Genomic DNA, 26,107 nt, shown 5'->3' with positions numbered 1-26,107 from the left:
GGGACTGCGCCCAATCGATTTCTCTCGTAAAATTACGTCGGAATAGTGCCCGAAAGAATTGATTCCAGCACTTTTCAAAATCGCGAAAATTTTCGCCAAAAATACAAAGGGGTTAACCTTCCTTTTTTTTTGACCAAAAAATTTTTCGTCTCAGAATTGATTCGGATGACGCTTTCCCGACCAATTGGACCCCAAGGAACTCAGAAAACGCAGCGAAATGAGCGTGGGATCAACAGGAGAGAAATTGGGTAGAAAAATACACCTGCTGAAAAATGTCGAAAATTCAGGTTTCCGTTTTTTGGCTGTAACTTTCGATGCGTTGATCTCAGCGTATTGGGACTGCGCCCAATCGATTTCTCTCGCAAAATTACGTCGGAATGGTGCCTGAAAGAACTGATTCCAGCTTTTTTCAAAATCGCGGAAATTTTCGCCAAAAATACAAAGGGGTTAACCTTCCTTTTTTTTTGACCAAAAAATTTTTCGTCTCAGAATTGATTCGGATGACGCTTTCCCGACCAATTGGACCCCAAGGAACTCAGAAAACGCAGCGAAATGAGCGTGGGATCAACAGGAGAGAAATTGGGTAGAAAAATACACCTGCTGAAAAATGTCGAAAATTCAGGTTTCCGTTTTTTGGCTGTAACTTACGATGCGCTGATCGCAGCGTATTGGGACCGCGCCCAATCGATTTCTCTCGTAAAATTACGTCGGAATAGTGCCTGAAAGAATTGATTCCAGCACTTTTCAAAATCGCGAAAATTTTCGCCAAAAATACAAAGGGGTTAGCCTTACTTTTTTTTCATTTTTCGACCGAAAATTTTTGGTCTCAGATTCGATTAGTATGACCCTCTCCTGATTAATTGGACCCCCAGGAAGTCGGAAAACGCAGCGAAAACTGCGTGGGATCAACAGGAGAGACATTACGGAGGAAAAAGTACCTGCTGAAAAATGTCGAAAACATAGGTTTCCGTTTTGTGGGCTCTAACTTTTCATACGTTGCCCGCAGCGTATTGGGACTGCGCTTAATCGTTTTCTCACGCAAAATTACGTCAGAATAGAGCATGGAAGAATTTATTCCAGCACTTTACAATCTCGCGACAATTACATCTATACTGTGTCTTGAGACCATATTGTCGGCATTGTAATGGTAATATGACTACGATCTGGGTAAGATAAGGAGCGAGTAATGTCGCAAGTACGTCCCCGAGCCGGTGTTTCTTCGATATAAGGCACTGATAGCCGACGCATCGCCTCTTTCGAACCTCCAACTTTGGAAATATCACGAATTTCACCATGATGTTACCCGAACACATTTTCGAGACCAAAAATAATAGGAAAATGCAAAAAAACGAATCGATTTCTTGAAAAGTCTTGGATAGAAGCCCCCACCCGACGACTGAACCAGAACTACGAATTTTCTGAATGTTTCTTCTCTGTATTATGTGGCAACAGTCACGAATGCATTTCCTTCAAGAAGTACGTTCGGACAAAGTACGAAATACCGATTCATTCTCTCACACTCAAGAGAAATGGATTTCAGAATAGCCGTGCTGTTGTTTTGGGAAAGTGCTCTTTGTCTTAACTTAAAAATAATTCCTTCACGCCCTATCACCAGTAAGTGAGACTCAGGACTCAGAAGTTTTGCCGACAGGAGTAATAGAGTTTGATTTTCCGTTAACTAAAGATACACAAGTAATTCTGCTTGCTAAAACTTTTTTAACAGTAAGATCAGTTTCATTTGAATGGCAATTGGTTTAATATGAAAAATGAAATCTATTCAACGCCATCTACACTTAATCGGTATTTTTCGAGGTTTCGACATTATTCTGTAAAACAGGAGAGATGAAATCATAAGCGATTCTTCGCCGTGATTAAAATAAGATAAAATTTCAGAATGTCGTATGGAAAAATTTGTTACTAATGATTGTGTCGAAACGTCGACTTTTAACATACTTAGCACCTAGGCATGTAGAAGATAAATAAATGCTTGGATGTCGTGCATTGTATCTAGGCAAGAAATTTGGTGTAAGTGTGATTGAATATACAATGTATGGTAATTTTTAGCCAATATTTTTTATTTTATGTATACTCAAATGGAAGGCAATCGATAAATTTGCAACAAATAAAAATAAATAACACTCTCTCTAGCAATAATTACGATGTTACTTAAAATATCATTACAATAATTCAAATATTGCTTAACAAAACTGTTTTGCTCGCATGCTCATACAAAATATTATAATTCACAAAACGCTATGTTGAAACATTTTCTATGCTTGTTTTTTTTTTTTCATTTTTCTTAAACCACACATCTCACAACAGACTACCAGATTCGCACAGCCTAACAAATTGTAGATTACAAATCAATCATCAATAAATTGTTTAATGATTACGGCTAACATAATTACAATTTCCATAATAACATACAAAACCGTACTACACAATAGTCGTTTTATAACATATTATCTGTTTTTTGTTTGAATCTTAGTACATTCGGCCATTTCAAATGGCTGCACAATGCTTAATGCTAAAACAAAAAATCATATTACGTCTAGCGCATTTTTATGCGATTTCTTTATATTACATATTTTACAGAACAATAAACGCTTATTGTCATGGCAACGTGAGGTGATGAGTAATGAGGCGATGTCGATGTAGTGGCAAGGGTCGGTTTGGCACTTTCGGTTCCAAGGTTATACCACGTTCCATTGTAATTCTTTTATTTTGTTGGTTTCATCTCCAACTTCTGGACGAGATTTATTATTTAATAATATTTTACATCAATGCGTCAACATTTTGGGTTACATCTGACTTCTAATTTCTGATCAATTGGTTTCTTATTTTTGTTATAATTTTCTTCCGAATTTACACGAATAGATGTAAACCTTGTATTTTTGATTTCTCTAAACACAAGCATGTGAAATTGGTTCATTTCGTCACTTTGCCGGAACATGGCGTCCCTCTCCGCCTGAAGCCGCTGGGCTGACTGTATATGAATGTTTGGAATGTTGCTTTTGGCTGTTTCTTTGATATTGAGAATGTTTGCGTTAAGTTTTACCCAACGAGCTGTGCTTGATTAGAGCTCCCATTGAATTCCCAAAGCGCCACTGTTCGATTAGTTGTTTGCTTTAATGAACGGCAGATTACAAGGTTCAGCTGCCATCACCCAGAATGACGTTTAATAATACACAATCGTGTGTACATTACGTTGCTGTATTCAATTATCTTTGTAAAAGATATTTTTAGATTTTTTAAAAATATTACTAACGCATATTTCGCCAAATTTGGCTCTATGCACGCCTAATTAGTTAGTATTTAGTAGCACCGTAACTCACCTCAAACATACTTCATTATTCCCATATTTTTATCACATACACATTTATTTATTCATTCGATGGTTCACTCATTCATTCGGTCAGTCACTTATTCGATCGTTTGCATGATCACCAGACAGGCGACGCAACCCGATTTTCGCGTCGTGACGCCCATTTCTACCGGCGACTCTCTCGTTCGTTTGAGTTTGAAAACATGGAATGTCACAAAACGACAAAATACGAAAATACTAGCCACATCGCACTCTCGCAGGGGGGTTATTATTGGTTATAATATACGTATGTATTTCCTAACATCACATGCTCTGGCTTAGCAATACGTATCTGCACCTAAAAGCCATCATTAATCTTGGCTCACTGTATCATAATTACAGGGAAAAAAACAGGGAAGACGAAGGGAATGCCGGATTTTCATTTACTGACAGTGGTATTTTCTTTATAGTGATAAAGCATGATCGCTAGCCAAAATTTTGAAAATTAGGTAAATCCGTTTCTTTTGATCACAATGATTTTGATTTGACGTACTGAACAAAAATATTTGGAAATAATCCGCGGCATTGGCGCTGAAATAGATGGCTTTTGGCTACAGACAGATATGATTTATATATATTTTACATTATATTATAAGTATAATATTATATTAATTCTTTATATTATGCGGTTAGATTACGATTATGGTAAGGTTCAGACGACGCTATATTCAATATGTAGTTTTAGCACACACGCTATCTGCAGTTAAAACTCAAGCAGCACACGACGTAGGATAGTATAGAACTGGGTAGTAGAGCTAGCTAAAATGTTTTAAAGGACTCTTTGGAGAATTTTGGAATCATTGATAAACATTTCGTACGTCTATCAAAGTTCCATTGCGAACAGTTATCGAATAAGAACGTATTCATTCATTGCTCTTTCGTTACTGCTCTACTTCATGTTTCATTCGGTACCGTTTTAATATCTTTTTTTCTTGTCAAACTTGGTTCATTGCCATTGTCCAATCAGAGTCACAACTTTAATTACAAGATGTTTGTCTAAGTAGAAAACAACGTTTCTAATTTTGATAAAATCCAAAGATAAGGCTCCGTTGGTTGTAAATTACCTCGTTAACTTATAAATGGACTATTCGTACTTGTTTATTAAAAGTGATAAGTTCCAGTTAAGCTCTTCACGTGTTAAGTATACTTTTAGCTTAAGCTACACTAATTAATCAGGTATGCTCAGCGCATTTCATGTGAAAAGTTCGTTACGCAAAGTTTGGTTAAATTTACAGGGTGTTCTGGGTCATATCCCACTCGTCTACTAGCGTAACGCAAATATTTTTTTGTACCGATATATTTTCAGGTTTACTCTGGATCACACAATTTATTATCGAACATTTCAACCCCCCTCCAAATTGTCATCTCGCTTGTGGCTGATTCGAAATGTTTGCCGACAGCTTCACGGCGGAAATATGAAAATTAATAATAAATTAATCTTGCAAGGTCTAGACAGACGAGCGGACGCGCTAATCGTTCAAATGATTCGTTTTACGACAAACTTTCCGAAACGCGCTAGAATTTTAAAAGACATTTAGCCTTTTTTTTTGAGAGAATTGTTTACTTTTAAGTACACAAAGCCGATTCCCAGAGGCTGATTTCTTGCTAGGTAGCAAAGTCACCCTTATCCCAAGTCAACGAAAGATCAGCAGACATTTTGAAGTCAGAATCTTCCATGTTAAAGAGATCAAAGGGGTCCTGACTATTCGCAAACAATGGATCGTAGAGGTCGGGGGCTGAAGACTGAGCAGGTGGTGGTGTTGGCTGATGGATACTGGTTACCGGAGACTGAGGCATCAGGGAATCTAGCCAGTCCGGGTCGTCCATATCCATGGGCATGTCACCGATATCCATCAACTCCTGTGGAGTTTCCATTTTCACGCCGAGATCACAGTCCAGTGGTCCAAAATCCATCGGATCCAAAGTTTCCAGATCAAGACCCAATTCCTGAAGGAAAATCACATGACCAACCAATTTCAGAAAAGATTCGATAGTGAGTTTGAAAAATATTGTAGAACAGTTTTTCCCGAAAATATTAGGTCATTGAAAATAAAACAAATTATTGTTTCCACCTTGGCTTTACTACGGTTTGTAAATAAAATATTTCCATTCAACTGTGATATGTGGTTGACATAAAAGATTGTTGGCAATTTTCAAATATTTTGTAAATATTCACCTTCAAGTCCAGATTAGCATTATCCGACGAAGTTACTTCCTGCGGTGGCTGCGGATCCGGAGAACTCTGTTGCACCGATTGAGGGCTGAGTAACATTGCCGCATCAAGTTCTGTCCCAGACGTGAGAAGATCAGCGCTGAACGATGGGATTTCCTCCTGTTGCAGTGTAGTCGGTAATTGTACGGAGAATGTTGCCAATGGCAGGGGTGGCGGGGGAGGGGGAGGTGGAGCAGGTGGCGATGGGCAGCTACTTTGCGAGACCTCCATAGCTATCGGACTGATTGGGCTAATGGGACTCGTAGCTGTGAAAACGATAGATTGCGTGGGGCTATCAGCCGGCGCTGTGAAGACCAGGTTTTGAGGCAACTGCCGATTCGGGGTCGTCGGCGTTGCGGGATCCTGGGCGGCACTGGGTGGTAGCTCACCATTTTTAATAAGGATTTCCAACACGTCGTCGACCACCTGACTTTTAATATGACTTTTTTGCTGTACGGGTTCGATTTTCACCTTGAAGAAAAAAAATCACGCAACGAGAATGTTAAATAATCAGGCATTGCGAGGAAATGATTTTTCTCAAAATAATTAAAGTAAAATTTTTGGTACCTTGAGCAACTTTGCAGCTTCATCGTATTGGGGTGGAGGTGGTTTGCCCTCATCAGTATTAGCATTCTGGTGTTGCTGCTGCTGTTGTTGCTGTTGCTGTTGCTGTTGCTGCTGCTGTTGTTGCTGAGCCTGCGCTTGCGCCTGGGCCTGAGCAACTAGAGCGCCGATCAAAGAACCGTTCAACTTTGTGGGTTTAGCTAAATTGAGAACGATCGCAGTTGGTAATTGAACGGTGGCGTTGTTTTTGGCTTGATTCTTTTTGTTGTTGATTGCTGTCAGGGTTGCAGAGTCTAGAATGGCAGCTGTGTTGTTGGGCTGTGCTTGAAGGAAGGCTGCTAGGCTGGCTTTTGCATTGAGCTGTTGGAAAGTCGCGTGTTGCTGTTGCGTCTGTTGCTGACTCTGCTGGTTTTGTTGTTGCTGATGTTGTTGTTGTTGCTGACTTTGCTGTTGTTGCTGGAGATGCTGCAGCTGTTGGAGGTGGAGAGCGAGCTGTTGCTGCTGCATTTTGTTCTGTATGTGCTGTTGAAGAACAAGTTTCTCAGCCCGCACAGCTGGCTGCGTTTGTTTAATCTGTTGCAGCTGCTGCTGGGACTTGTATAACTCTCGCTGGAGTTCCTCGATTCGCCTACGCTGTTCTTTGATGATGTCGTCGCCTGAAAAAGACGCGAAATGGTTCAGAAACCGGTGTCTTTGAAGGTGGAAGCGATTTTTTATGGTTGTATCCCAGAAGATAAGAGTTGGGGGGAAGGGATAAGCCTACCTGGTGGACTCGACGGATCGTCGTGTTCACTTCCAGGCGGCGAATCCATTCTCGGGCTATTTGGTTCATCCTTGATCGGGGATCCCGGACTTTTCGCGTGGGAACTTGACTCGTCTGACGTCATCGGGCCCGGGGTGTCCATCAGGATGTGTCCCATATGTGTGACATGGGGGCCGTTTGAATTAGATGTCGAATTGACGCTGGATGATTCCGTGAATGGTTTCAACCGCTCGATTAGCTGAGGTTTTGATCCCGATACAGGCAGGTTCCGGCGTTTCAACTCCACCTTGAGGTCGCTCACTGAAAAATGGATTACCAAAAATATTATGAAAATCCTCTCAAATACCTGGGCGTGAATTTCAGTTCAGTACGAATAATGATAAGAGTCAGGTTTTTCTAGCTCACCTTTCATGTCTTCCAGCTTTCCCAATGGCCTCAGGGGCGGTTGCTCCGACGGATTTGTCGACGAATTAGACGGTGCAGGGCTGGGAGCGTTAACGCTACCTCCGCTTACGCTACCCGCGTCACTGGCTCCGCTACTAGTCAACGATAGTGGCTTCTGGGCGGCTGGCAGTATGATTTGCGGGTACTGTGAGAAAAATGAAATATCTTTACTTTGCGATCACCGATTGAATATGTGACGAGTTAAACAATGGGAAGTAAGCCTACCGCGGTATTCGGTACTAATGTTTTCGCGACCGATGTACTTCCGAGTCTCAATTAAAAGTAAACAAATAATAAACGAAGAGGAAAGAAGGAGAGATGAAAACCAACACACATTGTTCGTTGAATGAAATTAACATAGCGATACTGAAGAAGAAATATGTTAACGTGTATTATATTAAAGTGTGTGTATTGCGAAGTATTAACTGCCCAAAATATGGTTGCTGTTATATGGTCAAGCGAGATTAGTGGGCTTGTACAGGTTTCTTTGTTTTTAAGTTTATTTTCTTTGTTATCATTTTTAATGTATATCTGCGGTTTAATATCAACATTTAAAAGCAATTTCGGAATTCATGGGGAATGTAATTTGAGCCGCGTCGACGAACGCAGATGCCTCCTCTCTCGCTTCGATCCTCAATTTCTAAAAGTTCGCTAAAATCGCGTCACACTATCTTGACCGCACATCATAAGCGCTAATTTTTTCTTGCACATGGGGATCTAACACACGATCACGGATAAGCAATATAGGGTTCGAAAATAGTTAAAAAAAAACTTAGTGCAAACTCACATAACTTTATTTTATCATATTCAATTGATTTTAAATACCATTATTTCTGAGTATTCAGACATTTCTTTTCACCAGACGGCGTCTTTGATTTCCGATACGTTAGATCCCAATTATGTTCGAGTGAGTTACGCGCAATACGAGAACGTCTACCTACGATATCTGTGTTCAAAAGTTAAAATGAACGTCGAGTTCCCTTAATTTGGGCAATTACTATTTGTACGTAAAATAAATCTCATACTTCAAGTGTGTATAATCAGATAAGAATTACGATACTGAGATAAAAAAAAAAAATAGAAATTACGTGAAATCTGTAAAGCTTTTGAAATCCAGACAAAAGCAATGCGCAAGTCTCAGGTAAGAATAACATAATAAGACCAAGATAATTATTTTTGAAAACTTTTCCATCACTTTATAATATACAGTTCGTACATATACGTAAATTAGAAATAAAGATTCATAATTTCACTCCTCAAAATGTATAAGATTAGATATCAGCCTGCGATTTAAGGTTCAGCGCATTGCTCCGTCGGTAAAGATCGGTATAGGTAGATGTGATGATAGGGTACACTGATTACTGTTTATTATTGCTTGTTAAAAAGGGGGGTGAAGGAGGGTGGTCGGCGTGTGTATATGTGTTTGGATGTCGTGCGAGTACCTTGTGCTGCCATTCGAGCTGCCACTGCAGGAAGAGCTGCTGCTGTTGTAGGAGCAGCTCGTAGCTCGTCTCGCCGGGCGTCGCGGAGCTTAGCGCCGCGGCGGCAGACGACACCGAAGACTTTTGCGCATTGGGCGGACCCTAAGACAACATTTACCGCTGGGCATTAGTTATTAGTCATTAGTACTCCAGCTCTAAGTAGCCCACTACTTATTATCAGATGTTACAGGCATGAGGAGACGGGAGGACGACAAAGTTTTCCACAATAAGAAACAATACTATACAATGCATGTCAGACTACATGTAGATAAATGATTCATATTCGAGCGCGAGTAATTGTACGGATAACATAAAATTGAAAGTGATAAACATGTTTTTTTTTAAATAAACCGCATCGGGTGATCGTGAACGATCAAGTTCGTCCAAAGGCTCATACTACTGCTTATTGGCATGGGTGAAATAATATGTAAAATGTGAATGGAACGGAGCGGGCTCCTCGCGATCTGGTAGGAATCGAGATTCGTTGGGCTTTATTCACTTCCTCTATCCGGACTTAGACGCGAGGTCACGGAAACGCTTGGCACTGAGGCTTGAAGCGTCGACTTACACATCCCGACAGTGACGACCGCACGAACTTGAGTGCAATTAGCGCTTGAATTACTCGGAGCTAACGAGGTGGACCGCGCTGAGAGTGCGCGAGAGCGAGTTAATCACTCGATACTATCTCAACTCTTCGGCGAAGATTCATTGCGGGGCCACCACCTTCGAGTGGTTCTTTATTTTAGGTCTAATAAGAAAAAAGAATGAGAAAAAAAAAAAAATTAAAAAATCAACCATTTCCATATTTTCTTTCCTCTATTTTTCACTATTTCTTTTCTTCTTATTTCCCCGCGGTGTTAGTAGCACAACACTCTCCGACAAGCCTTCATGCATTGAATAATTTTTCAAGAAAAAAAAAAAAAATAAAACCGTTCCACCGCACGCGGTACATATATAATTTCCGACATCCCGATCCATCCATTACGTTATATCGATAAGAAGATAAGAAAAAAAAAAATTGAACAAACGTACATAAATATTCAGAAACGGGTGCGATAATTACCAACTATTTTACATTCTATCTTAGACCTACATAATTGGAAGAGAAGTACACTTTTACGGTAGGTCAACTTACCTTGTATTCGTGAAATTTGATGGTGCGAGTCTTCGGCTGGCTTTTGGTCTTTGATTTTTTCCTGTTCTTATCCTTGCCGGGGGCGTCACTTCTTTGGCACGTCGAAGCCGCGATGGGACTAGGCTGGGGCCTCGGCGTTATGGCGGCTGGCGGTGGCGCCGGGGGTGAAGCGATCGAGATATTCGATAGCGGACTTAGACTGGAGGTTGTGGATCCAAGAGACATCGGACTCGGCGCCGGCGCCAGGGGAAGAAGCGTCGTCGTCGGCACGGCCGTTTGACTAGCCTGAAAGAAATGGAAAACAACGATCTATTAGAGTTCGAACTGTAAATCATTTTCTCAATTTGAAAAAATGCGTTACCTGCGTCGACGCATGCTGCTGACCCTGCTGACTCTGTTGCTGCTGCTGTTGGGTACCGACGACGCTGCTGCAGAGATCGGCGAAGGTTTGTATCGTCGGTTCCGTGTTAGCAGCCTGCTGAAAAACGGGGGACGTCGAGGTGACCACCACAGCGCCGCCGGTTGTGGGGATGCTCAAGGAGACGGTAACGATACCTGCGGACGCCGCCGCGGTCTCGAGGACGTCGGTGCGGGCGTCGAGTTGGGGCGATGGAGCGCCTTCCGAGCTTTGGGAGTCATCTTCAAAGGTGATGTAGTGGTCCGGATGCTGCGGTTTCGTTACTTGACCCTCGCAAGTCGCTTTGAAGGGGATGTGACCCTCTGCAAAAGCGGAATGATGTTGGTCAAGGGTTCTTTTTATTCATTTATATTCTTGTAAAATTTGTAAAGGAATTGAGTGAAGATGGGTAAGTGTATGTAAAACGGCTTGCATAAGATACGTTGGTTCGTTGCGCGGTTCCCTATTGTCGCGTACAATAAACTCAAACAAATCAAGGTAATAAATTGTCCGGAACTGGGTTCTCGTTCAGCGAGTTGATCTTCTTGTGTAACTTTGAAAGAATACGTATGTAATAACGTAATATGGTATAAAGTTACATGCTCATACACTGCGAATTTGAAATGAGCGTACAAGAAAGAGAAAAATAAGAAGTTAACCAGGCGATGATTGGCGCAAGAAAGGGATATTATTTAGGTCAGGGAAACCAGACGTGTGGGATAATAGGAGACAAGGCGAACCTTTGACCGCTCTTTCGATCGGTTCTTCCGTGTGTAGAATGTTCTTCTGTATAAGCTCCAATGGACCGGGTCGATGGCTGAGCTGGTCGTTGAGTTGATCGGCCAGTCTCGCCTTCTTGAGCATTCGCTGCCTCTCAGCGAGGCTCGGGTCCACGTGTCCAACATCTTCGAGGATGTGCTGCCTCACCAGCTCCTCCCGGCCGGGTCTCTGCTGAATTTTCGCCTTGAGAAGGTCCCCGGTTTTCGCTCGTTCCAACTGCTTTCGCTGCTCGTGGAAGGCCGGCGGTGTTTTGAGAGCTGTAACGCCAAAAGCGACATCCATAATCTCGCGTGTTTTCGCACTCAGGATAATTGGCTTGGAGATGAAAAAAAATGATTGCAAGACTCATCGCAGCTGTCCCCCGGCTTCTACTTCCTGTCCCTTTTTTTATTTGTATTTTTTATTTTTATTCATCTTTCACTCTAGAGATCGCGTTGTGGATACGTAAGAGACATGCGGTATTACATATACTTCGCGTTACAGCCATGGCACCTGTGATAATCTATTTATTCGGGCAATCTTCCGAAAATAAGCGATCCAGTTTGCTAAGGTAGCCGCGAGTTCCACCATTAGTTAAAATCACTCTATTCGCGGCGTTTCGGGTCTTGACGAGCAGTTATGCATATAACGCCGAATATCCTGCTCCGAGTTTTACCCCCGTCGTGCCTGTGACGTAAAACGCATCTTTCATTTCAATTAGCGTCGCAGATCTTGGCACGAGGTCTGCAGAAATAAAGAAAAAGAGAAACGGTGGCTGCAAGAAGACATTGACGACATTGATTGCGAACGGCGTATCATAAACGAAGGAGAAAGAAGTATGGAAAGAAAAGAAAGTGAGAGAAAAAAATTCAAAAAAATGAAAATAAATAAAAAAAAAAATGAAGAACGTTATAAAATTTTGCAGAAAAAGTCAAACGGCGAGAGAATTTCTATCCATGCAGCTTATATCAGGCGCTGTATTTCCATCAGCCTGGAGGATTATATATATCAGGTGCTATAAACACGCGAGGACAGTAACAAGAATAATATTTCAGCGCGTGACCCAAATAATTACGCCATGCCGTGTCCAGACGTTGCCCCCTTGCTAAAGGTGTTTACGATTATAATCTTTTGAATTAAATCCTGTTGCAGACGCGGCGATGCTGCCTCCAGCCGCCCGTTGCAATAATGCACTGCACTTGAAGTTTTGCACGACGAGTTAAATCGCGTCACGCCTATCAGGCAACTTATAATTTTATATCACTCGCGACACTTTTCCTTTGCTATACATGTACCGTAATATCGTACCTCGAGACGATGATATTTTCATATTTTATTTTACCAATTACAGAATTCCGAGAAACATTTTCACCCCGTAGAGTTTTTGCAAACTTTACATAATTTTCCACGTCAGAGATCAAATGCCTCGTATAGTAAGTGTCTGGCTAATTGAAAAGAAATATACAAGTCGGCTTTTGGAAGATTCTTCTGATTTACCACCCTTTTTTTCATTATTCTCTTTTCTCCGACTGTGCAGGATCGAGACGGAATTACGATGGCGAATGGTTTTGATTTTTCTTTTGGTGCTTTTCACCCTTCGACATGGGCTTGAAGAATTTCGTTCTAGGAACGCAGACATGAGGCGATGGTACGCATCCAACTATTATCTACTCGAGAACGCGAGCTCAAGTGGCAATTGAATAACGTTAAATATAAGTATACGCGAAATTATGAACGAAACGTACGTGTTGATATACGAGTCTGTCTAATTTTAGCCGTTACTAGATTATTTTAACTGCAGTATTATACAAAAATAGAGAGTTACAGAAATACTTCGCGTTAGATAATTGAAGGAATGAAACGAAATTGGAATGCGACGACCTTGTCGACGATCAAAGATCCGAGAGAAAAATGACAATAAACTGGTGCAGTGTTTGAAGAAAAACATGATTTGTAATCGGCAGTTAATTAACAGGCCACACGTGGCTGATAATTGACGTTTCGTTCAACGCATGTCCCAGTTATTCAGGTTTATATGCTCGCTCAGCGAGTTATTGGCAATCAAGCTGCAATTAAGTGGTAAATGGATCGATGGAGTGGACCTAAGCGACGTGGCATGAAAAACGGCGAAACAAACAACCGGGGACAAAGAATATCGAGAGTGAAAAAACGCGCTTCTTCTTTCATCGAGCGATTACGTAGCGTCGATAGGGTGACAGAATTTACCAGCCTGTTCAAAAACGTTGACGCAGTCCGGGATGTGAGATACGAGTGTAAATCAGCGGCTATAAGCGGCTCGGCTGAAATTTATAATAAACTCTGAATGCGAATATCATATTATGGCGATATCGCGGAGATCAAAAAAATTTCACCGTTATATCAGACGAGTTACGATCGGTTATCGCAAAAATAACTCTCTTTATTGCGGCACGGCTGAACCGTGAGACAACTCGCGAGGCGTATAAAAGTCAGAGTGCGACTCTGCGCAGCCTGTCGAGTGAACGCAATTAAAGATTTACGTGTTAGAATGAAAGAGCAAATTTACAAATGAGATAAATCGTGTTGTACTTACGTGGCATGATACCCTGGGCGACCAGCTGGTTTATGGGCCGCCTCAGCATCAGTTTCACCTTCAACGCTGCAACAGAAGAAACAAGAACATATAATTTTATATTCATCCACGCGTTATTTCAACGCAACTGATAACCGGTGAGGTGATAAATTTCATCGGCACGCGCTGATTTCGTATGAATTAAAAATTAATTTCTGCAAATTTTAGCTAATCTATGAATTTTTCTGTTTTTTTTTTTTCTCTCTCAGCCGGATATTTTGTTTATTCTTGACGAATGACCGACAGCCGCGGAATCCCACACGTTCTATATAAAAACGACAGATCAAAGCTGGCCTCACTTAGACTCGGGGCTTTGCTTAAGATGTGGTATTTTCTTTCCGCGTACCGAATAAACCAGTCCATATGGCGGGCTTGTACGCTCTTAAGGAAAAGGAGGACTAAGAGGGAATCTAGAAGAGTTTTCGGGGTTCAAGGAACGAACGAACAAATGCTGGCTTCGGACGATATAAAACGGCGTCTCCAACAGCTGTTTCTTCGCATTTTCCTTGTTCTTTTTCCATTCGATATTTTTTCTGTTCGTGCTTTTACTACTTCGGAAATTCCATTTATATAAACGCGCAGTGGCCGCCCGTTACATCTTCTCGAGGTGAGAAGTTCCATGAGGTTTTAACAAGACGGAACTTGGAACACGTGAAATACACCACCATTACACGCCGATATATTTATTTATGTATTTTTCAACGCACGAAACACATGGCAGAACAAACATCCAAGTGACTGACGTCGAGATGCCCAGAGTTACTCAGAGATTATTATATATACGGTCCAAAGAAATACAGAAACGTAAAGATGATTTTTTCCTATAAACACAAAATCCTACCTGTCAAATTCAGGCGCAGTCACTGTCTGCGGAAAGAACAGTTTTCCGGTGATAATAAAGAAAAAAAAATTTGCTGACGGAAAAAAATGGAACGACCGACTGCTGGACGATTCGATTGATCCGGACGTGTGAAAAGGATTTAAATACAGGGACCATTACCTACCCGAATAAGCAATAGGATAAAGAAGATAAAAGAGCATCGCGGAAATACCGACAATCCTGCATTTCGCTTCCCCACTTTTTCCTCTCTTTCTTCTCGGTGAAGTTTCCGTTCTTTTAAACTCGCAGCACGGTCGCGGCCTCCGGGGGAGCGCCTCGACGTCTTTGCGTCTCGACGTCGTCTCTCCCCGGTCCGGCGACCGGTTGATAACTATACAATAAATTAACACACAAAGGAGCGGGAGTTATAAATACACGCAGCGCGACATACGCTCTGGGGATGGTGGATGGATGGCGGGAGGGAGGGAGGGGGGGGGGGGGGGATTGCATAAATTGAATGCAAAAATAAGACCAATTCAATCACACAATCTGAATTGAAAGTGGGAACGACGCACGGACGAAATACCCGAGGACGTCTGTCTCTCTTGCTCACTGCGTTTCTCCCTTCTTCCCTCTCCGTTCTCGACGGCGACGTCGGCGTCGCGGTGCGTCGAGTCCCCGACCCCGTCGGCCACGTGTTATCGCGTGTCATGTCGCGTTGCTGCACCCCGCACGGCACGCCCGCAAACGACAAAGCGGAATTGCCGAGCGCGTGCTGAGCTACCGCGGCGGATTAACGAGTGTGCACCCCCGCACCCTTCGAGCTTTCGCCTTGCGGCCGAGGAATGAGAGAACCGGATTTTTCTTAGGGCAACCAATGCCGGCTGAACGCGAGGGCGAAAACCGCCGCTGGAATTCGGTTGTTTTTATTATTTGTATAAGGGCCTGTTTTTACCCCGAGCTGCTCTCTCTCTCTCGGTCGATCGCTGCGGGTTTCTGGGCCACGATGTATTCCCTCCGGCTTTTTTATTCAACAAGGGTTAACGAACATCGGGATCAGAAGCGAAGCATCGATCGTGCGGCTTTTTCCCCCTAGCGCAGTTTCTACATCGCTCACAATCGGCGATCAAAAACTGGACGATTCTAACTCCACGAATTATAATCATTTCATCTCTTTGAGCTTTCGATATTATTTCAGCTTCAAAGGCTATCGGGCGATAAAATTAATGGATGTGTATAAAAATTTGGTGAATCAACGATGTTCACGTTCGACGAAAATTTTTTTGATTGATATACTTGAGTGAGATATTTTTTTTTTTTTTCTGCAGATCCACACCATAAACGCGAGACTATTGAATGCTAAGATTATGGTGAAATGATTATACGTATATGTCGCGGGTAAGTTTAATCAAATGAACCCCGGTTACGCAGTGGTTTACTTTATCAATCCTCTATTCCACGTATACATTCTTATAATCTGACCAAATCCTTCAGCGGATTGACGAGTAACGTAAATATTTTAAATACGCACGCTGAAATATAATAATAAATGTGTGCTTTTCGGTAAAACCTCGACTTCTCAAGTTCATCCGCAATGAATCCAGAAACTGGAGTCTCGCAATTCACACAAAAACGTTACAGAAGTTATATCGATGCTCCGTGATTCAGATTTAATTTCGAAAGCACGAAAGTTCTAGAATCAAAATTTTCGGTGGATGATGTTCTTAGTAGTTGATAAAATATGAATTTATGCAATTCTTTACGAGCTTGCAGGTATCATGATTTGATTAGGTATACGTAATGCAGAAACCTGCCCCTGATCGCTCTATAAGGAGGGTTCGTAAAAGGGTAGGATCAAAATGGAGGCAACAAGGTGGTATTTTACCGAGAAAAAAGTGACACTATGATTACAATATTTGCATACATTTTATAGAGCGGTTGCTAGATATTACTTGACAAATAAATTTTACTCTGATTAGGTGATTTCTCACGATTACTGAGATTTCTTCTGATATCTTGAGATTACAAAGAGATTACTGTAATCACAAACGATTTCTCATGACTACCCATGATTTTTAACACAGAATTTTATTTCAACACAACCGATTCCGGTGCGATTTCGGAGATTACGAAGTCACGTCGAATGATATTGACATCACGATTACTCGAGTGGAAGACCCCTCGGTGATCAAAATTCGCGGGTGTGAAAAGTCCGGTGGTGTAAAATACGAGGGGAATGTTCGAAAGCAGAAGGATGAGAGAAACTCCGGGTGTATAAAAGAAGAAGGAGGGAACGACTCGGTGGTCCAGGAAAGACAGATGCTAACGACCAGAGCGGCACGAGCGGTTCGGAGACACGCTGCAGGAGCAAGCGGCCAGCCTCGCCGATCCGGCCGTTGCAGCATATCTCGGAGTTTCCGAGGTAGTTTCACGACGATTCCGCCGAGGTTCGAGAACGCGGCTGTGGCATGGCGGCCAAGGCTCAAACAACACTCCTCCGAGAGACGCACGTGTGCATGCTTAACCGATGTACCGGGTGAATCTCAAGAACGGCTAACGACCCACGTGAATACCGCGTGTGTCTCAACCGGAAGTTGACCGATACCGGGGACAGAAATTCATACGGTCTCTTCGTGTCAACGTATATTTTATTCTATTATCAATTATCCGAATCGTTTTCAATCCTTGAAATGTCAAAAGTTCGCTGAATTATAATGTATCATGCCCAGGATCAACTGAGCGAGGCTTATGTGTCTAAATTAGTTTTTATCGGTCCTGCAAGTCGTGTGTAGAAAGGTAAAAATCTTATTTAAAATGAAGATGAAAAAAAAAAAAATAAATAAATAACGGGTTTAAAAAAACGTTCATACGTGTAAAGAGAGTGACTATAAATTGGCGCAAATTTAGCCAAGACTTTTACTGTATTATACGGTAGAGTTTTTAATTGGCTCGGCGACAGGCTGGTTGCTGCAATGAAAAATGAATATAAACTGCTTGCAAGATATTCCCGTTGATACACGGTAAAAATCTTTTATTTCCGTGTCACGGCTGCAAACGTGTGCCTTGCGTTATCAAATGAAGCAAGAACCGGAAAAGAATAAAATAAGAATGAAAGAAAAAACGCATCTCGATAATACCTGCCGTTAAAAAGAATCACACCGCAAGCTCTGCGCGGGGTGACGCCTTAAGAAAACAAATGACCAGCGCTGGTTTTTTTAATTGCCCGGTAGCGTTGTGTTTATCCGTCGAGTGTACGATAAGCTTGGAATTTACGTACAAGAAGATGCCGCAGTAGCACGGGCTTTAGTTGGTCCGACCGTTGGGCGCGGCGCGTTTAGATAAATCGCAATGTACTTGTTCATTTTTTGTATTTATCTCACCTCTCGCTTGTTCGTTATCTAAACACTGGTCGATTAATTTTTTACAATGAGAAATGCAAATTTCCTTGTACGGAGGCGATAATCGAATTTTTACTTCCGATTCCGGATTTCCGACAATCGATAAATCGGAATCGTACGCCCGGTAGGTGGATCGCGGTACCTTCTCAGGAGGTCCGACCCTCGACGCACACCCTTCAACTCCCTCCCCCCCCTCCTTCTAGTATCGCACGTGAGCGTTTAATTCTTCCGAATACGAGGAGGTCGGCACCAGCAGCATCTTCGACGCGCGGGCAAATGGTACATGCGATAAAGCGCCGGCAATGTACAGCAGCAATATCGCCACAAGCAGACTTCGCCATAGAATGCAAATACAATGGCGGCATTCCCAAGGGAAAGGCGAGGAGGGGCGAATATCCCGCGTCGAAGATTCCTCGAACGAATACGAATGAGGCGGAGACATGCGCCGGGGAATGCGAAAGAAAGACTGATGATAATTACGCGCCTAATTAGAAATTTCTCAAATTTCTCAACTCGGAGCCGGACTCGCGAGCAGCTTCTTTCTATTATACACACCGCACCCCACGTAAGGCCCGCCGTAACCCGGGTGCCGAGACGCGGCTGAACCGCATGCCTGCAACTGCAACGCGGGGGAGAAGATGAAGTTACTATATCATTAGCTGGAATCTTAACCTACCGGCGTCAACGGCGGCCGAGTTTTTACGAATCAAGCCACGCAGCGCCAGCGGACGCTGCATAGTCGTATACCTACGTAAGTCAGCCGGGATTTGTTGCCTCGGTTTGGGTGTGTATTTCAAAAGGTGTCGATTGATTTTTGGATTTTTTTTTTCTGAAACATGCACAGATATTTCACTCTTAAGAACAGCCAGGCTTACCAGTGTCACAAGGTACAAAAATTGAGTCGTTCGCTCAACAGCTTGAGCATCGTCAACGACGACTCGAGTATATTTCTGTCGCGTTAGAAGTTGACAAGAAAAATATTGTACATCCCGCTTTGGGTAAAGTATGTTTTCTAATTTCACAATTAGGAGGATATTTCTACGAGGCTTATGACCATTGAAACTTTTTCAGAATTCTCGTATAGTGGGACATTTATAGTTGGTTGATCTCCTTCTTTTTCAAACTCTTAGGTATACACGTTTCCTCCATTCCACTGCGTAGACGCAGACTTCGGACTGTCGGGCTATCGATTCGTCAAGATTAGTTAGAACCGAAAGTCTGTTGGTGCGTTACGGTGGAATTAGATCAACAAACCAGCAAGTTTCCAGACTTCGCGATCGGTCGGTTGACGATACGATAACGCGTTGATGATACCACGATTAGTCTGTTATCTTTGATGATCGACGGTATTTTTGTGACGGGTATTTTCTCCATTCCGTATATCGAAACCCCGACCTGCTAAACGGAAAGACAGAGAGCAATGGTATTTATTTTGTTCTGCGTTGGATGGCGAACCGGGAGACAGAAGGATAGAGAGGTAGAAAGAGAGAGAGAGAGAGAGAGAGAGAGAGTGAAAGAGAGGGAAAGGCTGCCAGTGAGACGGATAATTTAAACTGCAGAGATATGTGGGTCTATTTTGAATTCGGTTGCGTACATCCGCGGTTAGGGATTCCTGTAATCAGCTCGGCCCATTGATCGTGCGAACAGTTGCGATATATACGTACATCGCACAGCGTTTACGACGATTAAAGTTTCGCCCAGCCTGCTACCAATGAAAGATAACGGAGAGTGCCTGAGATAGGAGAGAGGAGAGGGGGAAAGAGAGAATTAACGACGAATGAAAATGGAAGTAGCATAGTGCAGAGACGGTGTGTTTCTTGGGCACATACACAGGGATCGACGAGCGGGGGCGAGCCAATAATACGTAGCTTTGGGTATAAATAAAGCCTGCCTCTGCCCGGAGACCGTCCCTTGTCCTCTCTGCGCTTCTCTTCGCCTCTTCGCCTCTTCGGTGAAGACGACCTCTTCGTCTCTTCCATCTCGTTCGTTCGTTCGCCCGTGTTCTATGACTCCCTCCTCGTCCAACTCGCATTATCCCGTTGCGCTATCCGCCGCTTCTATCTTTCCACTAACTCGGTGACATTTTTCAAACGTTAAAATAGACCGGCGTGCCACAAACGCCACTAACGTTGAAGCTAGCGGTAGCTAACGCGCATCGCCTACGCGGGTTTGAACTACCGATATCGCTGGCATCAAAAGTATTTCGAGAATCCGCGAAAACTGGGTGAATTATACCGTTCTGACGGTAAAATCCCATTTCGTTGGCCGACGTCCCTGATGTCTAGGAGGCACGGTTTCGATTCCCATGGGGTGGGTTCGGCTGCAGGAACACAGAGGCCACTGGGCGGCTCTTCAATCGGTGGCAGCCGATTCATTAAAATGCAGAACGCGTGATTCCGCTAAGTAACACAAGGGGCGGCATTGTCGGAAAGTTGATTTCTTAATTAACGCATCGGACATTAAGGAGATCTTCACGAACAGCAGCAGTAACAACAACAACAACAACAACAACAACAACAAAAACAAAAACAAAAACAACAAGAATGGCGTGACAGCATCGGTTCTCAGAAGACTTACCGATCGATCTCTTTACGACAATCGATGTAACACCGGGATACACGCGAGCGTTATTGAGAATGACTGTTGAAAATTTATAATTCATGCTCGCGCAAGGATAATGCGTTGTGAGGTTGCAGGAAAAGATTTTAGATTGAGACGGAGCGTTATATACATTGTATATTGGCGCGTAGTCGTCAGCCCCACGTTGCGTGAGCTCGATAATAAATCGGATCCCCGTTAGAGACCGATCTAATTATCGTCTCCGCGTCGGCGGCTAGGCCGCATTAACACGACGGCTTCACGCCGCGCTGCAGCGAGCATCGATAAAATTTCAAATTTTACAGCGGCATCGGTTACGATTGAGGGTGCAGGGGAGGGGCGGGTCCGCGTGACACGGGACGGGTCTAATAATACTTACGAATTCTGACCGGATGTCTGCAGTTTTTGGGGCGAAACGCTCTCGTCCATTAATTATTTATAATTTATGATCAACGTCCGCGCGATCGCCTCGCGGGGCGCGGAAACGTTTACGATCCGATCTTCGACTCGTCGTCGCTGCGCGTTGCCCAATTATTGCTTGTCGATATATCGGAGCCTCCCGGAGTCGGGACGATGCGAGATGCACGCATTCATCTCTCTAATCCGATGATGTGGCTCGGAAATGGTTTCCTAATCTCTGAGTGACAAAATCGTAGTTTCAATCTCAACTTTCGATTGCGCAAGCTCCGAGGTGAGCGTGCGACGGTGCGACGAGGAAGTTCTCGTACACGTTTGCTTGCGGCACATACGGCGCATCCGTAGGACCTCTGCATCACGCGGTGCGGACACGCGGATCACCTCCTCGTTGGCCGCGGTGTCCATGGAGCGAGTTTCGAGCCGGTCATCACTTTTCTATTGTGCCCAAAGCCCGATGTGTAAACGCGTTACGTCGCGTTACGTGTGTACGCACCGCGTGTGATACCGCGATTTCACATGACACCCACTGACCCACAAACAGCTTCAATAGCGCCAGATTGTGATTTATTAAGGGTAGGCTGTCGCTGATCAAGCTATTATTTTATTTTTTTATTTTTTTTATCCGTAATATTTATTCATTCTCCGCATACGTGCGGTATTCGTGTATGCCTGGTGTCCCTGCGCGATATCCGAACGTCTGCTGAGCCGGGTTCACGACCCGGGCATTACCCAGCCATGGGTGTGAATATGGGCGAGATTTGTACAGATGGCACACGCATCGTGATTTCGTGAGAGTCAGATTTTTGTGGGGGGAAATTGATCTCGGATCGATTATTGCGCAGCAATAAACCGAAAAACCGATCGGTTGTAAAAAATCGCACAAAAGTTTAATTTTCTAATTAAGCGGCTTTGTAAAACGAGTAACAACGTTAATCTTTGGCTTGGACGAGACGATTTTTCGACCTCTTTTATGGGCGGATAAATACATGCCAGGTGAATACGTGGAAGAATGGATCGGCGTAAATAAGAATCATGAATAACCGTATAGAGGCGCGTGACAATGACGCAATTCGTAAACTATACGGAATCAATAGTTGACGAGCTCGCGGTGCAGACGATTAATTCTCGCAAAGTAATTTTGAGTTGCGCATTTCCCGCCATTGTTTTGCGAGAACAGTAGGAAAGGAATTTGATGAGCCTGGCTTATACCGGGCTATCGTTTAGTGCGTCGATGGCGCGTCGATACGCATACGAAGCGATTGTCTGACGCTCGACGCCCGACGCCCGGCGTCGCGTGGTTGTAAGCATGTGTACTCGACTCGATTCAATTTCTTCGCTCCTCCCAATGCCACGCCTTCTAATTCGCAGCTACCATCGGCATGCGGGCGCGCTGACTTTCGCCCGATCAATTTTATTCTCAAGTCCAGCCGTTCTCTTTGCTGCATGGTCCGGAAGGAACGGAAAAAAACGACAACTCTGTTCGTCGGAATTAATTTAACCGATGGTCTCGGCGGTGCACGAAAATTCACCGAACAAAAGTACCGAATCAGAGTGATTGAGTTCACACGCAACACCCGGTATGTTGATGCAAGGAGTAAAGGACGCGTGCGGCTTGAATTCCGGCAGGTTACGGAGGTCGAGTATTCAATTTTCTCTCCTGAAATCAAGTCTCACGTACATTTATCCCCTGCGGCTTGAATTCACGTGCGACCAGCTCCGAGGCTCTTGCCGTGACGTCGGTATTTTTGGGATATTTGTTTTCCCCGTATAACCATCTTTGACTTCAAAGACAAGGAATAATATTAATACCGCGTGTACCGCTACGAATTGCTTGTTTTCTACGATAAAAATAATCAACGCTCAAGATATACCGAAGGGTGCGCAATGCTTATGTTACATATGCCAACCGATCCATTAGCGAAAAGCGAAAAATGGATTTATCAACCGCTACGACACGTGGAACTTCTAAGTGTGCTTTAAACGCCCGCCAGAGAACTCCTCGCGTTGTTTATTGGTTTAGTTGGAATAGAGTGGCTCGGTTTCACCTAGAATCAAACACAATAATACAGAGATAGCGCGCTCTTGGAAGTATTCGCCGATCGGAATGGATGGAAATGTGAATTCCCGGTAAGCAGATTATAACAAGTCTTGTATAACAAGTCTTACTGGACGGAGGAAGTTGCGGCGTCTCGTATTTGGGTCGACTGGATGCTGGGTAGAAGTACCACCTCACACCACACGCACGCATCGTCGAGCGTAATAAAGGCAGCGGAGCATCATGGGGTGAAGAAGTTTCCACGAAGCGCAAGCGAGGCGTCGAGAATATTTTCGCCTGTCCAATCGACGGACAAGGTCCATCCCTCGCGATTATTATTACCGGCGCAGAATTACCGCACTTACGAGGTGCAGGAAACCACTCCGCGGTAAGTGCATCAGAGGCCGAAGAGGGTATATTACGGATTCTGCAGCGTCGTCCCTGCGGACGTTGCGGACGCGGAATCGGGTGATTAATGTACCGCCAACGATTTGCGTAACGTGTAAAACGCATGAAAATCCGGGCTGATTTATTTCCCCAAATAAATGGCTCTTCGGTGTTGTTAACCCCGTTTTTAGAGAGGGAGAGAGAAATAGAGAGAAGGGGAAATATCTGTCGCGCGCGAAGCCTTCGGTGCATGGATGAGGAGGAGGAGGAGGAGGAGGAGGAGGAGGAGGTACCTCGGCGAGAAGGGATATAGAGATTAAAAATACTACCAACGAAATAAACGCCCGGGTGAAAAACATGCTCGTAATATATATAAGTACGCCGCAAACGACAGTCTAAATCCGAAATAATTTAAGGGTATATACTCGTGCGAAGTGAAATTTTTCTCAGTAGCTCGATATTCTCTGCACTCGGGCTAAAAATGTATCCTACGCGCGATTTCGATTCCGAGTATTAAAATAAACCAAACGGAATAATCGTCGTGTACACGGTATTTGACGTTGAATCGCTAAAAATAGGGATATATTCGCGCTGATTGTAGGAAAACGAAAAATTAACACCATACAACATGTAAAAGAAGGATTTTCATTTATTCGCAAAACTGTAATTCAAAATATCACGACTCATTTTCTTGGTGAAGATTCCGCATGTTATTTTGAAGTAGCATTCAGTGGAATTATATTGCCGCTACAGCTGCAAAATTACAATATACACATATAACGTGATAATATGAACAGTGGCCAAAAGACAAAACCCGTTGAAAGATATGCGAGGTTTGAAAATGTCACTTGTTATTGTACAAATGATCGTAATGAACGAGCGCACGGATCCGCGTGTTATTGAGAGGGAGTTGAAAGCGCGTAGGGAAAATTTTGTAGGTCCAAGATACGAGTGGGTGGGCAGTTGGTGTGTCTGGGCAATTTCGCGCCGAACGATATCCCACTTGGATCTGAATCACGACGCGCATTGCGAGTAAATAATTAATGCCCCGCGTCAGCTGCGCAGTCAGCGAGTCAAGAAGAACGGTTTATTGGATTGGAATTTTTTAGGTTAAAGAACAAACATCTCAGCGATATCTGGTTAGGAAAATTATGCAAGCCTAGAGAAGACGGATGAACGTTCCAATATCGCGCGTCTTTCCGAAACATACATCGTTACGAAACGGCCTCTTGGCCACTGTAACAACACCGCAACGTTGATACTTGTAGGTAACGTTGCGTCGGCAAACTCGAATGAATGAATCGGTACCTCGATTTTTCGTATCTTTCAAACGAACGAACGAAGGAACGAATCCCACCAACGCACATGCACACGGTGTGAATGAATGCACGTAAATAAATCAATGAAACACCCTTTCCAAATATCCCTCCCAAACGCAATATCGCGCGCATGTCACAAAACTCCCACGATCTCGCGTATAATTTTCTTAGTCCGGTTGGCCGCTCTCTTCCCCCCCCCCCCCCCCCCCCTCTTCTTCTCGAGGTGAAACCGTTTCCTGTGTCGCAAGCGGCATCTCTCGTACCTGAAGGGCCCCTCGCTCGCTCGATCTCCGTCGCTCCCAGAGGGCCCGTCCTTGTCGTCCGATAGTAATGTACACGTACACGTAAGCCTGCGTGTGCGCGTGTGCGTGCACGTGTATGTATATTTATATATATATATATATATATATGTGCGCAAGCGTAGGCGGCGCACGTGGGTTTGACAGCTAAGCCTACGGAACTGGTTACACCCACAAGAAACCAGAGAGTCCGGTAAATCGGTAGCTGCTGCATGCGAGAGCCGCGCTGCGCCGCGGACCCTTTACGAAGAGACTGCGGTTTTAAATTTTCGATGATATTTGGCCCCCGGTTGAATCGCGAGGTGTATTGATGGAGGGCCTGTTACCGGGTTTCGTAACAGCGGACGCGCTCGATAAATCTCGGATCGATTAGTCGAGGAGGAAGCATCCGAGCTGCAGGGTTTAATCTCGGCCGTCGAACGAACACGCGGAGGATCTCCTGGGCGGAAGATTCGAGTAGAAGTCTTACTCCGTTTGGAGTAGTATCAAGGCGGTAGGGTGGAACAGAAGCTTGCAAGTTTTTCTCGGGATGAAATGAAGTACAGTAGGGAGAAATCGTAGGTACCCTGGAAAGTTGGGCAGGTTGTAGGTACCGTTACAGTTCCAAGGAGACTCGTCGCAGGCTGAGAGCCAGATGTGAGCCAATGGAAGACACGAGGGGAGAAACTGTTGCGAAAAGAAAATGGCGATTGTGACAAATGGCGGCGTTAATGCCCGTCGTACGTATATAAGTTGGCAGGGAACGTGAGTCTTGCCGGCTAGGTGTGGATGTGCCAACCGACGCACAAACACAACGGAGCGTCGCGTCGCTACCTTGCGTCTCGACGAGCGTTGCAGGGTTCATAAAATATACCATAATACCGATTTCGTCATCGAAGTCTGCGGGGTAACGTCGAGGCACCGAGTCGGGTATGCGGCGCATTAAACACACAGTCGCGTTAAGAGAGAACGTGTACCTCCAGCGCGTGTACGCACGGTGGGTATGTAGGTGCATCGGTGAGATACGGTATACAACAAGTTTCCAAAACCGTCGATTCCCGATGTGCGATTATTATGCGACCGGTCTATTTCTAGAACCGGCGAGGCACTGCTGAGACACACTAA

General features: G+C 43.9%; 1 protein-coding gene across 3 annotated transcripts in view; it reads right to left on the bottom strand.

Annotated features, from left to right (window-relative positions):
• Positions 1–2,210: 2,210 nt before the first annotated feature.
• The window catches only part of LOC124221654 (myocardin-related transcription factor A), a 168,849-nt gene continuing 144,952 nt past the window's right edge, over positions 2,211–26,107 (bottom strand). For 2 of the 3 annotated variants that reach the window (XM_046631859.2, XM_046631861.2), the window contains 10 exons: positions 13,692–13,757; positions 11,101–11,397; positions 10,325–10,683; positions 9,964–10,248; positions 8,790–8,930; positions 7,309–7,492; positions 6,904–7,203; positions 6,144–6,796; positions 5,541–6,047; positions 2,211–5,311 (listed from right to left, as the gene is read on the bottom strand). In XM_046631859.2, the coding sequence (XP_046487815.1) occupies positions 4,970–5,311; positions 5,541–6,047; positions 6,144–6,796; positions 6,904–7,203; positions 7,309–7,492; positions 8,790–8,930; positions 9,964–10,248; positions 10,325–10,683; positions 11,101–11,397; positions 13,692–13,757 (3,134 nt within the window). In that variant the 3' untranslated portion in view covers positions 2,211–4,969. The remainder of the gene's footprint in view (positions 5,312–5,540; positions 6,048–6,143; positions 6,797–6,903; positions 7,204–7,308; positions 7,493–8,789; positions 8,931–9,963; positions 10,249–10,324; positions 10,684–11,100; positions 11,398–13,691; positions 13,758–26,107) is intronic. The other variant, XM_046631860.2, reaches the window with a different exon arrangement.

The sequence above is a fragment of the Neodiprion pinetum genome, chromosome 6 (genome assembly GCF_021155775.2).
Source record: "Neodiprion pinetum isolate iyNeoPine1 chromosome 6, iyNeoPine1.2, whole genome shotgun sequence".
NCBI lineage: Eukaryota > Metazoa > Arthropoda > Insecta > Hymenoptera > Diprionidae > Neodiprion > Neodiprion pinetum.
Note: the sequence above shows the minus strand (reverse complement) of the source record. Positions and strands in the feature narration are given on the sequence as shown.